The sequence below is a fragment of the Schistocerca piceifrons genome, chromosome 2 (genome assembly GCF_021461385.2).
Source record: "Schistocerca piceifrons isolate TAMUIC-IGC-003096 chromosome 2, iqSchPice1.1, whole genome shotgun sequence".
Lineage (NCBI taxonomy): Eukaryota > Metazoa > Arthropoda > Insecta > Orthoptera > Acrididae > Schistocerca > Schistocerca piceifrons.
In genome coordinates this window covers 711,080,419-711,101,341 of record NC_060139.1, presented here as the reverse complement: position 1 = coordinate 711,101,341, position 20,923 = coordinate 711,080,419, and the positions used below count along the sequence as shown (strand labels likewise).

At 42.6% G+C, this 20,923-nt stretch overlaps 1 protein-coding gene across 1 annotated transcript in view; it reads right to left on the bottom strand.

Moving 5' to 3' along the window:
• Positions 1-20,923, bottom strand: part of LOC124776614 (esterase FE4-like) — a 219,884-nt gene that overhangs the window by 26,504 nt on the left and 172,457 nt on the right. Inside the window, exons 8-9 of the mRNA XM_047251697.1 lie at positions 16,107-16,306; positions 702-867 (exon numbers count right to left, since the gene is read on the bottom strand). Of these exons, the coding sequence (XP_047107653.1) occupies positions 702-867; positions 16,107-16,306 (366 nt within the window). The remainder of the gene's footprint in view (positions 1-701; positions 868-16,106; positions 16,307-20,923) is intronic.

Genomic DNA, 20,923 nt, shown 5'->3' with positions numbered 1-20,923 from the left:
AAGGAAGATCAAAGAATGTCTTATATCGGCAGAGGATGAAAGGGACCGAATTGCAATGTCGGGAATATACAGCTTACCATGCACATGCGGAAGAGTTTATGTCGGAATGACTGGACGATCAATCAACACCAGGATCAAAGAACATAAGCGACATTGCAAGTTGTGGCAGGTGGAGAAATCGGCCGTGGAAGAGCACGCGCTGAGTGAGACCACCATGTAATAAAATTCACCGACACTGACGTTCTGTCTGTAGAGAAGCACTATCACACCCCCTTGTTCAGAGAAGCTGTACAAATACTCAAACACGGGAATAGCTTCAACAAGAAAGAAGAAAGCCTTAAGGTAAACGGATCCTGGCTTCCCGTACTGCAGCGAATGACCGTCGCAGGTAGCAAGAGGAGAACCACACCGGAAATGACCGCGGAGAAGCCTTCAGACGTTGGCGCGCCAGGTGCATACAGTCTGCGGCCGCGAGCTCGGTTCCAATTCACCACGGCAATGGAGGGTGAAGCTTTGAAAATGCCAGCCAGCAAAATCATCAGACGAACGTCGGCAGAAGAACCCGAGACAGAGGCAATTACGCAGTTTGTCAACAAGTGGCCACGAATGCCTTAACAATTTAGGTAAACTAGAATTGCAGTATCTTGCACTAGCTCTTAAGACATTCGAAGCCGTTATTTTCCTGCTCTGCTGTTCCTTACGCTGGGTCTGCGCTAACTGCTCTAGGTCGGTGACGCCGGACATGTAGGGGACGAGGTTGTAGCGGCCCTCGGCCACCAGCTTCCACGGCTCCTCCGTCAGGAACGCCGACTCGTGTTCCGGTTCGACGCTGGGCGCCCAAACACACGTGAATAAGCTCAGTCGGTCCTGTGACACAAACAAAGCACACGTTGTTACTATTCCACTCACATACGTAGCAAACTAATATAACTATAAATACATAAACAAGTTCCAGCCCACCTCAGAGGTCAAAGAAATTTGCTAGAACCGGAAATAATGAAAATTTGTATACTTTGTTAACAGTTTCGTAAGTATCAATATCAGAACAACATAAAAATCATTTTTACGTCTTATAATCACACAATTTCAAAATGATAATATTGTGGATCACTGTGCAGTGGTTTATGATACATAATGTCTGTTAAAATTCCAATTTAATTCACGTGGCGTAGCACTGAATGTCTTTGTAACCATCGTTGAAGTGTCATGGTATTTTGTTTGTCTAATGTTTGTACCGATCCCTCTACAGTATTTTGAATAACTTGTAATCAATATTTGTGTTTGATGTGCAGTTGTACAACTAATTATTTGTGATAAATAACAAGAAACTGTAAATCTGTCTTACTAGATGATTCTTTTTGAACGCTTGACATGAGATTAGTCGGTAATTATAATATAATACAGAAAATATTTTCTCCTGATCCTCCCTTTTACCAGTCAACTGAGTGGTCCGAGTGCACGGTTAAAAGCTCTTGACGTTAGACACAAACGGCGTCTGTGTCGATGGAATTTCGTTTTTTGTTGCACAGTAACATAACTCAAGTATCAGGCAGATCTACCGAAAAGATCTACTCATACTCTTTTTAGGGCTGTCGTGTTGAGAGTGTTCGATTCAAATGGGACAACGAGTTTCGTAGCCACTGTAATATTATTTGCTTCGGACTACTTGTCGTCAACATAATATATGTAAAGGTATTAAAAATCAGTATAAGACTGTTTTATCCTGATTCGTGCGAAAGAGGAAGGAATGATCAGTCGACGACAAGGTCATAAAAGAAGTGCAACATAATGGGAAAGAGAATGTATCGGTTAGAGAAACGGTAGGGACCTTTCCAAATAAATCACGCAAGCATTCACCTGAATCGACTAAGGAAAACAATTATATCCGTACGGGGATCTGAACATAACTCCTCCGAGACGCCAGTCCAGTGCCTTATCACAGTGCCGCCGTGGACGGTCTGTCCTGTGTGAATCGCAACATAGATGAACGCATTGGACGATCTGCAGTTAAACCTGTAACATTACATAAATCTTGAATGTGGAAGAAATTACGGCCCTGACGCATTGGTAACACCGGTTCCCGTCCAGTCACCGAAGTTTAGCGCTGCCAGCCTCAGCTAGCACCTGGATGGGCCACAGTCCGGGTCTGCCGAGTGCTGTTAGCAATCGGCGTGCACTCAGCCCTTGTGAGGCTAACTGCGGCCTTGCGAGGCCAGTTGACGAGCTACTTGATCGAGGAGTATCGGCACTGGTCACAAAAACTGACAATGGCCGGGGGAGTGGTGCACAGACCACATGCCTCTTGGTATCTGCATCCGGTGAAGCCTCAGGGCTCAGGATGACACGGCGGCCGGTCGGTACCGTAGTTCCTTTAAGGCCTATTGTGACTGTTTTGGTTTCTTTGTTTCATGTGGAACAAATAACTTGCCTATAGCTGCGGCATTACATAAGAGGAAGAATATCAATCACGATACACGCCAGTAGTGTGATAAATAGTAGAAGGTGGTTTCCGTTATTTGTGAAAGTGAGACCTCGCTTATGATACTAGTATACATGTCACGTGTTGTATTCCGCACTAGATACTCATTAATTTCATCCGTGCTGAGCGTGGTCTCGGTTAACTTTCAAAGGGATCGGTGCTCACAAAAATATTACATATTAGTCACGAAAATAAAAATTCGAATGTAAAAACTGGTCTTTTATCCAAGATTTTAGTACTACAAAATAAGTTATTGATGTACATCATTTTTTCATTGAATTTATACTTTTAATATGCCATAATAGTATTATACTGCCTTCTTCTCCACTAAAAAGAAAATCACGTTTACGAAAATTATTCTACGGGGCTGTGAGAAAGATGCTCATTTGATTTCACAAGGCTATGTCTTCGGTAAATTTTAACAAGCCGAAACCCGTCGGGTCCACATGGCGATAGCACTGCATCAATAGGCGTTTCGCCTTCTCCGTTTCACCAGGTGTAATTCAGTTACAACTGTGCAGAGTTAGCTACTGCCCTACTTCAGCTTAAAGAGTTCGACGCTGGCACCAGCAGTTTCTGGTAGTTTGTGTGAAACGTATTACACAAGTCACCCCCGGGTGCTCGTCCAACACGTACAGCGTTATCAACAGAATTTTTGTAGTCCACCGAGTTCCACTCGTCGTGCCAGCTGAGAAATGCCCGTTCCTAAAATTATTCCTGGTGCGTTTCGGGGCACTCTTTTTCAACCATTCAGGATTCACTTAGCCGGCCGCGGTGGCCGAGCGGTTCTAGACGCTTCAGTCCGGAACCGCGCGACTGCTACGGTGGCAGGTTCGAATCCTGCCTCGGGCATGGATGTGTGTGATGACCTTAGGTTAGTTAGGTTTAAGTAGTTCTAAGTTCTAGGGGGCTCATGACCTCAGATGTTAAGTCCCATAGTGCTCAGAGCCATTTGAACCATTTGAATCAGGATTCACTTATTGCAAAACTCTTCACGATGGTATTAAACAACAACGCGTCGATTTTGGTGAGTTCATTCTGGGCTGGAAGATAGAAGGAAAGAAATTCTTTCGCGAATATTGTTCAGTGATCGGGCAACACTCGTAAGAACATCTAGTCCAGAGGAGCCACGTACCGTAGTGGAGCAAGACGGAAACTCTACAAAGCTTTGTGTGTTTGCGCCATTCCTCGATAATATTTCTTTTTTATTGTGGAAAAGATAGTTACAGAAATTACCTAGCTACGTATGTTGGAGATATGGACATTTACACAACTGCCTGAATGAGCCGCAAATTTAAATTTCTCACAAGACGGAGCATCACCCCACTGATACTGTACGTAAAAGGATTTCATAACAATGAATTTACTCAAACGTGGAACGGCCGCCTAAGGGCAAGGTAAGCGATTTTTTCTTTTTTTTGGTTGTTGTAGAGAAATGTGATGCAGTCCGTCCATCTGCCTCCCCTTCCAACAACTTTGGATGAAGGGCGACGCAGCATAGCTACATCGGTGTTTTACAATGATCCCCGACATGCTGGACAGTATGGCTAGAAGACGACTGTCATTTAGAAGTGTGTTGGGCGTCTGCTTGAGGCCTCATCAAATATCTGATAACACTGAATGATAACTTTGATATTAAACGTAATTTCGAGAAGTACTCAAAGCCTGCACGTGAAAAATACACCATGAAATTTTTAAACTAAAACTTTGTAGACTTAAGCGTAAGTTTAAATTCAACTCGAGTTTCTGCCTTAATAAACGTAGGTGAAACAGTCTTGTGAAACAGGATGAATCTTTTTGAAACAGATTATATTTCGAGCAGGAAGCAATTGACATTCTGGACCAGATTTTGTCATTTTTTGTAGCGTTTTAGTGTCTCTTGCTATCCTTATCGTAGCATCCTAGTTGCTTCCAATACAATGTTTAAACATCCAGTCACCTCATATTACACATTTAAAGTCGAACGGCGTAAGTCTACTAAGCTGAGATAACACGATTACGATATGAAGTAGAGAGCAATACACAGTGTTAACTTCGTGCAATATGTAGTTTACTACTTGCAATTGTGATATATGAAAAGGCTGTGCAGGGGTTGTATTACAGAACCACACGTTATACACTAATTGTTCGTACCGAGGCGTAACTGTCATTTCGGATTATACACAAAAAAAGGGAAGAAATGCAGCTGTCACCGTTAGTGTGTGATTTCTTTGCATGTGACAGTCTTGCAGTCTGTACTAGAGCGGCTCTAGTCTTGATCCGTGTGGCACTTGCTGAAATAACCAGTCGCAACTCGTGAGTATACATTCAGGGTGTTAACATTCAGATACATTTGAGAACGCGAAATTAATATCATCTGCTGTATAGCAGTTAAGCTTATCAACAAGTTTATGCAACCACAGAGCCGGCCGGGGTGGCCGAGCGGTTCTAGTCGCTACAGTCTGGAACCGCGCGACCGCTACGGTCGCAGGTTCGAATCCTGCCTCGGGCACAGATGTGTGTGATGTCCTTAGGTTAGTTACGTTTAAGTAGTTCTAAGTTCTAGGGGACTGATGACCTCAGAAGTTAAGTCCCATAGTGCTCAGAGCCATTTTATGCAACCACAGGCACTTCCTATAATAATAATAACACTAATAAAAATAATAACATTAATAAGACACGTAAGTTCTCCGACAAAACAAAGATTTGTTCCTGGGGATTTTTGTAGTTTTGTACATAATTAAGTACAGTTTAGGGCGATAACGAAATAATGTGTAAGATTTTGTAAGTTTCTCTTTCGCATTTTTGTATAAATGAGAATTTTCATGCTTTCTCATTTCTTCAGACACATGTACATGATTCCTAACAGATTTATTAGTTCAAGAATTTGCTTCCCGGTTGAAAATAAGATATTCTTGGGCTATACCCACAGAACAACATGAGCTAACAGTACACTTCCTTGTCAAGTGTTCGCTTGAAGTCACGCTTATTTGATTTCTTCACTCTCTCAATCAAAGGATCTGTTCTCGGTGACCCTAGTTCATTTGTAGCTAACTTCTCCTGGTAATTTACTTTACTGTTCCCAGAGTGAGGTTTCCACTCTGCAGCGGAGTGTGCGCTAATATGAAAATTCACGCTTCCCACGCCCGGGTTCGCGGGTTCGATTCCCGGCGGGGTCAGGGATTTTCTCTGCCTCGTGATGACTGGGTGTTGTGTGATGTCCTTAGGTTAGTTAGGTTTAAGTAGTTCTAAGTTCTAGGGGACTGATGACCATAGATGTTAAGTCTTATAGTGCTCAGAGCCATTTGAACCATTTTTTTTTTGTTTTTTTTTTTTTTTTGAAAATTCCTCACAGATTAAGCTGTGTGCTGGATCGAGACTCGAACTCAGGACCTTTGCCTGTAGCGGTCAATTGGTCTGCCGAGTGAGCTACCCAAGCACCACTCACGACCTGTCCTCACAGCTTTACTTTCCTGTTATAATCTAAAATAGATTCAACGTATTTCTGCACACGAAAGCCGATTCCTCACAATAAACAACAAATTCCAAACACAGACTACTCAAGTAGTAACGTATACCAACATGGTCAATTGATCCATAAGGACCAAAAGCACACCGTCTTCGATCCAACATTTAAGTGAATATCAGAAAAAAACAGTGATATAGCTTTTCGTGAATTTCAGTACACACAATGTGGGCCCACAGCACTGATAAAACTGACTCGTCATAAAATCAACAGATTTCAGAAGCATGAATAAATGCTACATTGACACAATTGACGCTGATGTGCTTTAGGCCCTTACTATTCTCAGCGCCTCAAATGGATTACTGTGTGACAAATTTCATAATGTAATATACTATAACTCACTCAGAAACCCACAAAATATGTTTATTGTCAGTAAAACATTAAGGTGTACTGATCTCCAATCTAATGTTACTATATAGTGACTGAATTAGCATATCTGAGAAGCGTGCCATCATCTAGCAGGATTGCAGGATTTATGCCAAGTGAACGGGGATAAAAATCTGCCGCATTGTGCACCTGATGGCACTGACGTAAGCTTCTGGTTACGCGGCAAGGGCTAGATGTGTACAGTGTGACCCGTGGATGTTGTTTACCAAGACCCTATTATTTGGCCTATAAGGCAGTTACGTCATGTGAGTCGCCCATGCAAAAAAGCTCCTTCAAATGTGCACAACCGAAGGAGTGCTCACGACGCTCTTGCCAAGTTTCACGGAGTCTACAGGAGCAGTGGCGCGGCAGATTCGAGTGCCGTATATTTCAGACCGCAGCGTCTACATTGAAGAGCCAAGGAAACTGGTACACCTGCCTAATATCATGTAGGGCCCCAGCAAGCGCGCAGAAGTATGCAACACGACGTGGCATGGACTCGACTAATGTCTGAAGTAGTGCTAGGGGGAATTGACACCATGAATCCTCCAGGGCTGTCCATAAATCCCCAAGGGTACGAGCGGGTGGAGAACTCCTCTGAACAACAATTGCAAGGCGTCTCAGATATGCTCAATAATGTTAATGTCTGGGGTGTTTGGTGGCCAGCGGAAGTGTTTAAGTGTAGAAGAGTGTTCCTGGAGCCACTCTGTAGCAACTCTGGACGTGTGAGGTGTCGCATTTTCCTGCCGGAACTGCCCAAGTCCGTCGGAATGCACAATGGACACCCTTGGATGCAGATGATCAGACAGTTCGCTTACGTACGCGTCACATGTCAGTCGTATCTAGACGTATCAGGGGCCTGACATGCAGGTCCATGGATTCATGAAGTTGTCTCCATACCTGTACACCTTCATTCGCTTTATACAATTTGAAACGAGACTCGTCCGACCAGGCAACATGTTTACAGTCATCAACAGTCCAATGTCGATGTTGACGGGCCCAGGCGATGTGTAAAGCTTTGTGTCGCGCAGTCGTGGAGTCATCAAGGGTACATGAGTGAGCCTTCGCCTCCAAAAACCCATATCGATGTTTTGTTGAATGGTTCGCAGGCTGACACTTGTTGATGGCCCAGCATTGAAGTCTGCATTAATTTGCGGAATGATTGCACTTCTGTCACGTTGGGCGATTCTCTTCAGTCGTCGTTGGTCCCTTTCTTGCAGGATCTTTTTCGGCCTCACCGATGTTGGAGATTTGATGTTTTGCCGAATTCCTGATGTTCTCATAAAGGTCGTAAGGGAAAATCCCCACTTCATCGCTACCTCGGAGATGCTGTATACCATCACTCGTTCTCCGACTATAACACCATGTTCAAACCCACTTAAATGCCACGGTAGCAGCAGTAAACGATCTAACAACTGCTCCAGACACAGCGCCCTATTATGCCTGTTCATGTATCGCTGTATTTGAATACTCAAGCCTATACCAGTTTCTTTGGCGCTTCAGTGTATCTTACGTTTAACAGCATTCGAAGCAAAATAACAGATAAATCCGCTAGGTGCCGAACGTTAGGGTGTTCACTTGCTCTTGTTTTCTTACACAGCAGGCGTCAGTGGCAATAACTGAAAACGCAGAGGAACTTTAAAGATCTAAGTAATTCTTTCCTCTATTTTTGTTGCTAATAGCGTTACCAGAGAGAGAGAGAGACAGAGAGAGAGAGAGAGAGAGAGAGAGAGAAAATCGTGCTGTGAATTTTAGCTAGCTGTCGTCAGCGGCCATTTTTCAGAGCATCGACGCAACCTACGACGCACTGTCATGTTTAAGTTGCAAACAGGGAATAGAGCTGTACCTTCCGCTTACCACTGTTTAGCTTTTGTGCCAGATCTGGTATTAGTTATAACAACGACCCTACAGATTTAGTAAACGTTTTAATAGCATCCGGAAAATTTTCAAGAAATTGTAGCTGCTAGAAAACAGAGTGTATATATCTGATTGTTCTACAACTGTGCATCTGTTTTAGTGACACAATGTCATAGAACACAGTATGAGACACACACTACTCACTGAAAGAAAACAAAAGAACGTGGTAAAACGTAGATTGGGAGCAAGAAATTCCAGAACGAAAAGAATACCACCACAAAAATACGCACCAACTACAATAATAATTGTAACGTTAGTAGCAACAGCAATGACAGTAATTATAATAATAAGAATTCTATCAACATTAGTAATAATAAATATGGAATATTACAAGTTACTTCAATTTACATGTCTTAACAGTGACCACGTAATGAGGTACCCATGGCCTAATAGTGGCAATTATATTGGCATTCTTCTGGAAAGAGTTGGGAAAAGCGCGAAAAACCGTAATAATATTGGGATAAATAAAGCGGTATCCTCTTTACATGAAAAACGTACCTGCTATATGCCGTACTTCAGCGACTTAAATTTATAACTACACAGATCAAGCAGCATTAAACAAGCAAAATTATTTAATTTCTTTCATTCGTTTCCATGAGTTACACGTTCCATTTACAGTTAAGTGGACCAAAATTATTCTTACAGGAAATGAAAGGAGTGTGCCAGGAGAACAGCCTTCGTCTTGCTGTTAAAAACCAATGGTTTGTCACGTCTCTCAGTTGTTCGGTTCGTGTTGTACAGTGATGAACACTTTTTGAACGAAAGATAAAGATATTCTTCCAAGACAAAGATCGTTTCTGTCTCTAATGTTCACTATATAAATGCTGCCAGGACATCCACCATTGTGGAAAAAATAAGCATTCATATTGGAAAGGAAATTGCTCAGATCACGCCTCTCGCTCCAAGCGATTAATACAGCATAAAAGCGCAGCTGCAGTACAGCGACTCTGGCGACAGAAACCACGTGGCAGTATCCATGCACCTGTCGAATGGCACTCGTTTAGTATATCCGAATGGTAACGTTCATCAAAGGCGCGTCTGTAGTTGCTCGACAGCAGACAGCAAAGCGAAGTCGCGCACAGCTTTTCTGTCTCTGCTGCCACCTGATTACAGACCGCCATTGATAAAAGGTTAACATTCGACTACATTTAATGAGTCACATTCGACAGGCGGATGGATACTGCCGGGCAGCTGGTGACGACCACAGCCTGCGCATCGAAACTGCACCTTCAGGTGGACGAATGTCCACTGCCTGCCGCCGCACAGTACATATGCAAAGCGACAAACCCGAACCATTAGTATGTGCTTGGTTAGGTAGTCCTGTATGTGGGAAACAGTCGCTTACATACGTCTAACTCGTTTTATGTCAACAGCAAAATGAGCGGACCATCAATCGTTGCATCATCAAAAAAGCACTTGGATCGCATTTATAATAACAAACGTGTGAAATTTTGGTAGATAATTCTGAATGACATGTTCATTATCGTTACACGAAAATTAAATAAAAATTTAGTTTCTACAGGATATCACATTACACTGTTGGCAAATGCCTTTCCGAGATTGATGTCTGAAATACTCCTCTGTGCTACAGACAAGGGCGAGATTGACTCTCATGAACATGATGGAGTGGCTTGCAGAATATTGGAGTACAATGATGTACATGTTAGCCCTGTAATTAGCTTTATTTGTAATTTTTCATTTAGGAATGGTCAGTTTCCTAAACGATTAAAGTACTGAGTAGTAAAGTTGCTTTATAAAAAAGGAGAAAGGGGTAATGTAGACAATTTTAGACCTGTTTCCATGCCATCAGTGTTTGCTGAAGTTTCTGAAAAGGCTGTGTATGTAAGGATACTTGATCGTTTTATATCACACGGTCTGCTATCTAATGTACAAATTTAGAAGTCGCTTAACAACTGAAAATGCTATACTCTTTTCTCTATGAGGTACTGGATTAGTTAATGGCTCTGAGCACTATGGGACTTAACATCTATGGTCATCAGTCCCCTAGAACTTAGAACTACTTAAACCTAACTAACCTAAGGACATCACACAACACCCAGTCATCACGAGGCAGAGAAAATCCCTGACCCCGCCGGGAATCGAACCCGGCCGCGGGAAGCGAGAACGCTACCGCACGACCACGAGCTGCGGACGCATTAGTTAAACAAAAGGTTACGAACGCTGGGCATGTTTTTTGATTTAACTAAGGCGTGTGATCTACGTCTACATGGATACTCTGCAAATCACATTTAAGTGCCTGGCAGAGGGTTCATCGAACCACCTTCACATTTCTCTATTAATCCAATCTCGTATAGCTCGCGGAAAGAAAGAACACCTATATCTTTCCGTAGAGCTCTGATTTCCTTATTTTATCGTGGTGATCGTTTCTCCCAGTGTAGGTCTGTGTCAACAAAATATTTGCGCATTCGGAGGAGAAAGTTGGTGATAGGAATTTCGTGACGAGATTCCGTCGCAATGAAAAACACCTTTTTTTAAATGATGTCCAGCCCAAATCCTGTATCATTTATGCGACACTCTCTCCCATATTTCGCTATAATACAAAACGTGCTGTTTTTCTTTGAACTTTTTCGATGTACTCCGTCACCCCTATCTGGTATGGATCCCACACCGCGCAACTGTATTCCAAAAAGAGAACGGACAAACGAAGTGTAGACAGTCTCCTTAGTAGAGCTGTTACATTTTTCAAGTGTCCTCCCAATAAAACGCAGTCTTTGGTTAGCCTTCCCCACAACATTTTCTATGTGTTCCTCCAAATTTAAGATGTTCGTAATTGTAATACCTAGATATTTAGTTGAATTTACGGCTTTTAGATTAGACTGATTTATCGTGTAACCGAATTGCTTTTAGCACTCGTGTGGATGACCTCCCCCTTTTCGTTATTTAGATTCAACTGGCAATTTTCACACGATTCAGATATCTTCTCTAAATCGTTTTGCAATTTATTTTGATCTTCTGATAACTTTATCAGTCGATAAACGACAGCGTCATCTGGAAACAACCTAAGGCGGTTGCTCAGATTGTCTCCCAAATCGTTTATATAGATAAGGAACAGCAAAGGGCCTATAACACTACCTTAGGGAACGCCAGAAATATCTGTTTTACTCGATTACTTTCTGCCAATTACTACGAGGTGTGACCTCTCTGACAGGAAATCACAAATCCAGTCACATAACTGAGACGATATTCCATAAGTACGCAATTTCACTACAAGCCGCTTGTGTGGTACAGTGTCAAATCCAGAAATACGGAATCGATCTGAAATCGCTTGTCAATAGCACTCAACACTTCATGTGAATAAAGAGCTAGTTATGTTTAACAGGAATGATGTTTTCTAAACCCATGTTGACTGTGTGTCAATAGACAGTTTTCTTCGAGGTAATTCTTACTGTTTGAACACAGTATATGTTCCAAAATCCTGCTGAATATCGATGTTAACGGTATGGGCCTGTAATTTAGTGGAATACTCCTGCTACCTTTCTCGAATATTGGTGTGACCTATGCAACTTTCCAGTCACTGGGTACGGAACTTTCGTCGTGCGAACGGTTGTATATGATTGTTAAGTTTAGAGCTAATGCATCTGCATACTCCGAAAGGAACCTGATTGGTGTACAGACCGGACCAGAAGACTTGCTTTTATTGATTTAAGTTGTTTCACTATTCCGACGATATTTACTTCTTCGTTACTCATGTTGGCAGCTGTTCTCGATTCGAATTCTGGAATATTTAGTTCGTCTTCTTTTGTGAAGGCATTGCATTGCATTGATCACAAAATATTGCTCCAGAAGTTAGGCCATTACGGAATACGGGGAACAGCTCACGACTGGTTCACCTCTTACTTTAGCAACAGACAGGAAAATGTCATTATTCACAGTGTTGAGAATGGCTGTGAAGTGGGGTCTGAGTGGGGTACGTTCAAATGCGTTGTGCCTCAGGGAACAGTGCTGCGGCCACTCCTGTTCCTTATTTATATAAATGATATGCCCTCTAGTATTACAGGTAACTCTAAAATATTTCTGTTTGCTGATGACACTAGCTTGGTAGTGAAGGGTGTGTGTGCAACATTGGCTCGGTTTCAAATAGTGCAGTTAATAAGTTCATGGCATGTAGAAAATAAACTAACGCTAAACCACAGTAAGATTCAGTTTACTGTTTCTAACACGCAATTCAACAAAACCTGACGTTTTAACTTCACAGAATGAGCATACGATTAGTGAAACTGAACAATTCAAATTTCCAGGTGTTCAGATAGATGGTAAACTGTCGTGGAAAGCCCAGGTTCTGGATCTTGTTCAAAGACTTACTGCTGCCATTTTCATTATTCGAACGGTATCTGAAGTAACTGACTGTTCGACACGAAAATTAGTCTACTTTGCTTATTTTCATTCGCTTATGTCGTGTGGTATTATATTTTGGGGTAACTCTTCCCATTCTAAAAGGATATTTTTGGCTCAGAAACGGGCGGTTCGGGCAATGAGTGGCGTAATAAGTCCACGAACCTCTTGTCGACCCCTGTTCACGAGTATGGGTATTTTGACTTTGGCCTCTCAATATATACATTCCTTCCTGTCATTTCTTGTCAACAATATTAGCTTGTTCCCAAGAATAAGCAGCTTTCACTCAGTTAATGCTCGGTAGAAATCAAGCCTGCATTTGGATCGGGACTTCATTAACTCTTGTGCAGAAATGTGTACAGTATACTGCTTCATCCATTTTCAATAAGCTACCACAAGAATTCGAAAATTTTAGCAGTAATCCACCCGCTTTCAAACCGAAACTGAAGAGTTCCCTCGTGGGTCACTCCTTCTACTCTGTCGAGGAGTTCCTTTAAAAATTAAGCTGATTCTTGTTGTATTGTTGATTGCGTTTACTTAAACATATGGCTTGACTTTTTTTGGGATCATAAACATTTTATTTTTATATGTTATTACTTTTATGTTGTAATTTCATGTACTGACACGTTCCATGACCTTGGAAATTTGCTCGTCGGTTTCGCCTTGCGGAACTTGACGTGTAAATAAATAAATAAACGACAGCATCATCTGCAAACAACCTAAGACGGCTGCTCAGATTGTCTGCTAAATAGTTTATAAAGCTAAGGAACATCAGAGGGTCCATAACACTATTTTGGGGAACGCCAGAAATTACTTCTGTTTGACTCGATGACTGCGTCAATTGCTACGAACTGTGACTTCTCTGACAAGAAATTACGAATCCAGTCATATGACTGAAACGATATTCCATAAGCACGAAGTTTCACTGCAGGCCGCTTGCGTGATACAGTGTGAAAAGTCTTCTGGAGATCTAGATAGACGGAATCAGTTTGAAATCCCTCGTCAAAAGCACTCATTATTATAATGCACATTACTATGGCAGGCCACGTAATTTTTATTGAATGCCGCATTACACTTCAAAGAGGCACAGATAGGTATTATTTTTCAACTTAGTCACTAAATCTCTGTAAACAACGGTCGCAACTTTCTACCAGTCGTTCAAATCCTGGACGATACAAACCCGCTCCTTGGTCGCGGAGCCATTCGAGAACCGCTGTGTGAACGTCCCCATTATTGGAAAATCTCTTTGCCGTCAGATGCACTTCCCCCGTTGCCTACATATTCTCGTCTACAGTGGATGTCGATGGCCTTCATTCCTGCTCAGCATCAGCCACGTCTGTGCGGCATTCGTAAGTTTGTTGGCACGATTCCGCTATGGCCGGCCGCACCACTGAGTTTCTTTATTGTACCGCCAGACTTTCATGCTGAATCGGCAATTTAGACGTTTTGCCCACAAAAATCGGCCTGTCCCTCGTACTTCAGCTTTGCAGTACGTTTCCGTTGGTGCGCCATTTCAGTTGCACACGCTCATGCACTTGCTATCCATACCGCAGCAGAAATGTATCAGTAGGAAACCCATAAGATGTACTCTCTTTTGAAAACGCCCCTCTATTGTTTCGCCATGGTCTTAGTGCGAGGCGACATGTGTAACTTACTTTTTGAAATTGTTATGTGCATTATTTGCCTTTCAGACACTACAGTTTCGCAACGAAGGCAAGAAAAGACATTTGGGGATTAACTTTACATAGGCTGTGTACTCTATAGACACGAACACAAACACAGTCGCAAAAAGATGGGGAACGAAGTCAACGACAAGCCTTCTGTAGGAGTCGCACCGTTGTTGGACTGCCGTGACACAGGGAAACCACAAAATCTAGGTAACTAGACAGGAATCTGAACCTTGCTTACCAGAAAATGAAATTAGTGCATTAGCCATTGGAACACAGTTCTCGATTTACAGCCTTGGGGGTTACCTAATAAGCATTAGGGATAAGAGGGCTAGCTAATGACTAGTTCCGAGCGTAACTAGCAGATAGGATAAAAAAAAGTAGAATGACGCGTACTTCAAATAAGCCTACAGTTTTAGTGAAACATTTATCACAACCAAAACACATTAATATAGGTTTCATTCAGAATAGCATTATAGGATCATTATTGTTATTGATATACATCAACGACTTCGCCGTTAGTGTCAGTAACGGGCCAAAACTTCTCTTTAATGATGACAGCAATGCTATAGTCACTGAGAAACCAAGAGAATTCCGTGCCGAAAAGGAAGGTAAATCCTTAAGGTGCTTACAGTTCGTCAATAAGAAATAAAGTGACATTGCACATAAAGAAAACTTCTGCAATGAATTTCAGTTTGAAGAGGATAAATGATTCTGTTACATTAAGTGTAGATGGCACCTTATTAGTATGTGTAACAAATCCAAAATTTCTAGGAATCAATGCCGATTATCTGTTAAATGGTATGAGCGCACAAAGGTACTTGCAAACAGGAAGTCAGTAGCATAGTATGCCCTCAGACTTCTGTCATCAGTATGTAACAGTCCATACTGATTCAAATTTCTCATGGTTTCCCTAAATTACTTCAGACAAGCGCCGCGATGGTTCCTGCTCTGAAAGACTGCGACCGACTACCTGTCCCATCTTTGTCATACTAGAGCTGTAGATATGTAAATGTCTGTATATGTGTATTACTTTATTTCCATTATACGGGGCGTTCAAAACGAAACGAGCCGGAGGCGTAATTACAGAAACCAGTACCTCTATGTCAGAAGTATTGACCCTGGCTGTTGAGACACTTGTCCCACTGTGACACAAGGTGAATGGCTGTCTCATAAAATTCCAAGGGCAGCGATGTTAACCAGTTCCGCAACAACAGCTGGACGTCGTGCCCCTCAGAGCCTTTTTAAGGGGACCAAAAATGGCGTAATCACTGGGAGAGAGGTCCGGACTGTATGGACGGTGGGCGAGAACCAGCTGGACATTGTGATCGGTAATGCACTGTGGTGCTCCAGACCGTGCATCATCGACTAACAACACCGGTCCTTCCTTCAAGCCCTTGTGCCACACCTTGACACTTGCAAGGGTCATGCAGTGTTTGCCGCACAACTGTGACATTCGTCGATGAATGTCCGTTCGTCCCACTCCTTCCAGAACAACACCTCTTAGCACTTCTTTTGACGCCTCCATGGCAGCGTTGGACGACTGATGCATGCTGCTGCTAGCTCTGTATAGTCACGTGGCGTACAAGCGTGCCCTCCAGCGACGGGCTGTGACTTACACGCCCTGGTCGGAACCACACCTCTTTACACACGCCATGATATTACCCTTCTGTCACCTGTTTACGCATTAAAGACTCCGGATCACGCCTTTTTGAACGCCCCTTATACTCTAAAATTGTAATACCAAGACATGTCCAATATTCTAGTAAAAGGTGATCTACGGGTGAATAAAACTACTATTGTTACTACTAGCACTTACCTCATCCGAAAGAGCGTTATTGATGTTCACCACAAGAGTGCTCGAATTAATAGTTTTGAAGAAGTCTACAAGATCAGATGAGTTCTTGACGGGGTGTCCCAGGTACTCTGCGAAGCGTACTGATCTGTCTGTTGCGTTCCTGGAGAAGGCCCATGGGCTTAACGCCGTTCCACTCATTGCTACTGCATTTTTGTATAGACCTGTTTAGAAACAAACGCTGCATGTTAATGACTGTTTCTACAATTATTACGTTCTAATGAAACAAACGTTTCTTTTCTTTAAAGTATGTTTTAACGCCCATTGTATAACACTCATGTGAAAAACATTGCCTCTCCGCGAAGAGAAATCATTCTTTTGCGTGTCTAATTATCTCTCCACAAATACGAATGATTCGTCTGCGTGTTTGTGGCGTGTACATTAGTTCCAAACTCGATGTTGTTGTCTCGCTGCATGCTGTATGTAACACAGTACTTGCTGAGAATGGACACTGCTTATACTGCCTGAGCTATGCGAGCACAGCTGTTGCCCCACATAGCTGCATGGATCACTTCTTTTTCTTTTTTTTTTAAATCTTTATTGATAATATCTATTATACAAAATGAACGCACCACCTTAGTGATTAGTGGGTCGTAATACTACTACAGTGTTATGTATTTCAGCAGCTATTATTGTTGTTATTACTATGATACAATGTTTATTATTGTGAGCTACAGACAGCTGCAGACTTCTTTGTAGAACTTCGACACGAAGAATTTTCGTAACAGCAACGAACGGACTAAGTGTTGTGAACAGGCGGAGACTATTCTAATGTGGCTATCCAATAATGTTGCATTTAAATAGTGATCTGCTTCCGGGAGAACATCCGTAAACACACTATTAAGCAGTCAGGTAGAGAAATCCTTCGTGCTGACAAGTTGCGTTTACTGAAGAAAGACTTGTTATTACAACAGCACACATACTTTAAACTAATTTTGCTAACTAGCTACCCTCTGTTCATTGAAGTTCGTGACAATGGAACGAGCCCCTTCTACATCTGCGGTTGTACTCCTCAAGCCATCTCTCGGAGAGTGGCGGAGGGGAATTTGTGTACGACTGTCACCTCGCCCTTTTCCTGTTCCAGTCATTTATGGATCTCGGAAAGAACGAATATCTCTAACTTTGTTTTCATGGTCTTTTGCAGGATATACACTGTGTGATCAAATGTATCCGGACATCCCAAAAAACATACGTTTTTCATATTAGGTGCATTGTGCTGCCACCTACTGCCACGTATTCCGTATCAGCGACCTCAGTAATCATTAGAGATCTTGAGACAGCACAATGGGGCGCTCCGCGGAACTCACGGACTTCAAACGTGGTTCAAATGGCTCTGAGCACTATGGGACTTAACTTCTGTGGTCATCAGTCCCCTAGAACTTAGAACTACTTAAACCTAACTAACCTAAGGACATCACACACATCCATGCCCGAGGCAGGATTCGAACCTGCGACCGTAGCAGTCCCGCGGTTCCGGACTGCCTTCGAACGTGGTCAGGTGATTGGGTGTCACTTGTGACATACGTATGTATGCGACATTTCATCACTCCTAAACATCCCTAGGTCCACTGTTCTGATGTGATAGTGAAGTGGAAACGTGAAGGGAAACGCACAGCACAAAAGCATACAGGCCGACCTCGTCTGTTAACTGACAGAGATCGCCGACAGTTGAGGAGGGTCGTAGTGTGTAATAGGTAGACATCTAACCAGACCATCACACCGGAATTCCTGACTGCATCAGGATCCACTGCAAGTACTACGAAAGTTAGGTGGGAGGTGAGAAAACTTGGATTTCATAGTCGAGCGGCTGCTCATAAGTCACACATCACGCCAGTAATTGCGAAACGACGCCTCACTTGGTGTAAGAAACGTAAACATTGGACGACTGAACAGTGGAAAAACTTTGTGTGGAGCGACGAATCAGGGTACACAATGTGACGATCCGATGGCAGGGTGTGGGTATGGCGAATGCCCGGTGAACGTAATCTGTCAGGATGTGTAGTGCCAACAGTAAAGTTCGGAGGCGGTGGTGTTATGGTGTGGTCTTGTTTTTCATGGAGGGGGGTAGCACCCTTTGTTGTTTTGCGTGGCACTATCACAGCACAGGCCTACATCTTTGTTTTAAGCACCTTCTTGCTTCCCAATGTTGAAGAGCAATTCGGGGATGGCGATTGAATCTTTCAACACGTTCGGACACCAGTTCATAATGCACGGCCGGTGAGAGAGTGGTTACACAATAGTAACATCCCTGTAAGGGACTGGCCTGTAGAGAGTCCTGACCTGAATACTAACGAACACCTTTGGGATATTTTGGAACGCCGGACCTCACCGACCGCCGACATCGATACTTCTTCTGAGTGCAGCACTCCGTGAAGAATGTGCTGCCATTCCCCAAATAACCTTCCAGCACCTGATTGAATGTATGAGTGCGAGAGTGGAAGCTGTCATCAAGGCTAAGAGTGGGCCAACAGAATATTGAATTCTAGCATTACCGATAGGGGCGCTATGAACTTGTAAGTCATTTTCAACCAGGTGTCCGGACACTTTTGATCACATAGTGTATGTAGGAGGAAGCAATATATTGGCTGACGCTTGTGGGAATGCACACTCCCGGAATTTTAATAGTAGACCATAAGGTGAAGCTGAACGCCTCTTGCATCGTCTGCCACTGGACTTGACTGAGTATGTCCGTGATGCTTTCGTGCGTACTAAATGAACCAATAACGAGATGTGCTTCTCTTCTTTGGATCTATTCTATGTCCTCTATCAATCCTAGCTGGTGATGATACCAGACTAACAAGAAATATTCAACTATATGTACAGAGTTTCTCCATCTTGAATAGTCTGTCAGTTCAATGAAAGTTTTCAACAGTAAACAGTTTGCTAAAGCTTGAGAAGCAAGTTATTTCACGAGTGTTGGTAATAATCGCAATGTGTCAGATCGGAACTCTAAGAGGAGGAACTGTTCAAATAATTCCTGTACAATATGCCGAGATATTTGCACAGTACGAACGGCGCGGTACTGATAAGCACTGCATGGTTCAGGGGAATTGTAGATCTCAGTTATACTCTTTTCTTCGATTTGAGTGGCTCATGTTTCCACAATATTTCACTGTACACTTAAGATATTGTTAATGTTCACTAGGAACTACTGATATCTCCTTTTTTGCATTCTGTAGGCGCTCCTAACATTCTGATATGCATCTTGTACATGTATCAAGTGATCTGTTAATGCAAAAAAAGTATTACTTTTCCTCCGCTCATTAGTAAAGGCCAAAAATGATACTGTTGACTGCAAGTGATAAATAGTACGATAAACCGTGATATTGCATTTTGCAGGACAATTTTGCAACCATTATATCTCATTATCGCACAAAAAATGCTTTAAAAGTGCGAGCAACTTTAACTAATTGGACAGTTAATTCAAGCTCATAGTGCAGAAAGCCCTGAATTTTGTTTTCGACGCCCGCCTCTTCTAAAGGCTGGTCGATTTGCGGCTGAACTGTGGCTGTGGTTTCTTGCATACCATATACGTCCACCACGCAATCTGCATTGATGAAAACATTTTACGAGTCATTAATAAAGACTGATGTAGTACATCTAACAATATGTTCCTTCTTGTAGAGGACGTATTTCCTTGTTTTCTTTTCACAAAATATGTACCTTAGCGGCTACTGGGCAACTCAATGTGACGGAAGTTAGAGCAAGGTAACTGTTGAACGCCTTGTCATAGTCGGCCGTTCTACGCCGTCTGATGCTGAACGAATTGGCAGCAAGCACGCTATTCGGTTCGTGAGCGTTGTCCACCAACAGAAATATAACAAAGTGCGAGGGTCATTCTAAAAGTGAAGAACATTTGTTTCTTCTGACACTTTATTCAAGATGTGGAAAGGAAACTTATTTTACGTCTTATTTTGGCTTCTTAGCTGTTTTTCTACTTTTTCGCCATTCAAATTTAAGCAATTGTCGCAGAGCTGACAAGCTTTCCTTGATCTTACAATCAGTTACTAACGTCCTCTTTCAGTTCTTTGTCATGTCCATGGTATTTTCTCCCCGAACAATCCTTCAGTTCGGAGAAGGTTTGGAGATGGTAATCACTCCGGGCTGTATGCTGATATTCAGAATTTCTCGCTTAAACTGCCGAAGCAAATCATTCGTCAACTGAGCAGAACACGAGTGAGTCTTATCGTTATGAAGCACACTGCCGCGACGACAGTCCACGCCAATTGTTTTGAACGGCACGGCACAATCGATGAAGGACGGGTCTGTCAATAAGTCACTCACTCATGGTCGCTCCTCCTCTGGCCGTAAAGTCGCCTTCCAAGCCCAAACCTCTGTGGCTATTATCTTTTTGCTGCTGATTTTTGTGTGTGTGTGGGGGGGGGGGGGGGGATGGGAGGGATCTCGAAAGATGCCATTTAATAATCTGGGGCTTCCTTTCTTTACTTTTAGGCGAAAAACAGATCTCGTTTTAATGTGAAACCCTTACACGTAGATTGTATTTGTATGATTACCTAATTCCGTTCGCCAGCTGCGTGTATTTGTCATAAGAATGCAGGTAGTCTTCTCAGCTTCTAAACGAAATTATAAGTTTAATAAATTGCTTTCAAACCACCTAAAAAAGTAGGTAGCAGAAAAATATTTGTTGTATGCTCTGGAGAAAGAGACACTCAGGGACAGGCGACGCAAGGGCCATCTTGCAGTGAAAGATAAAGATGTTGAATAAAATCAAGGACAATGGGGAGACTACAACGCCGGCCGTTGATGCCGAGCGGTTCTAG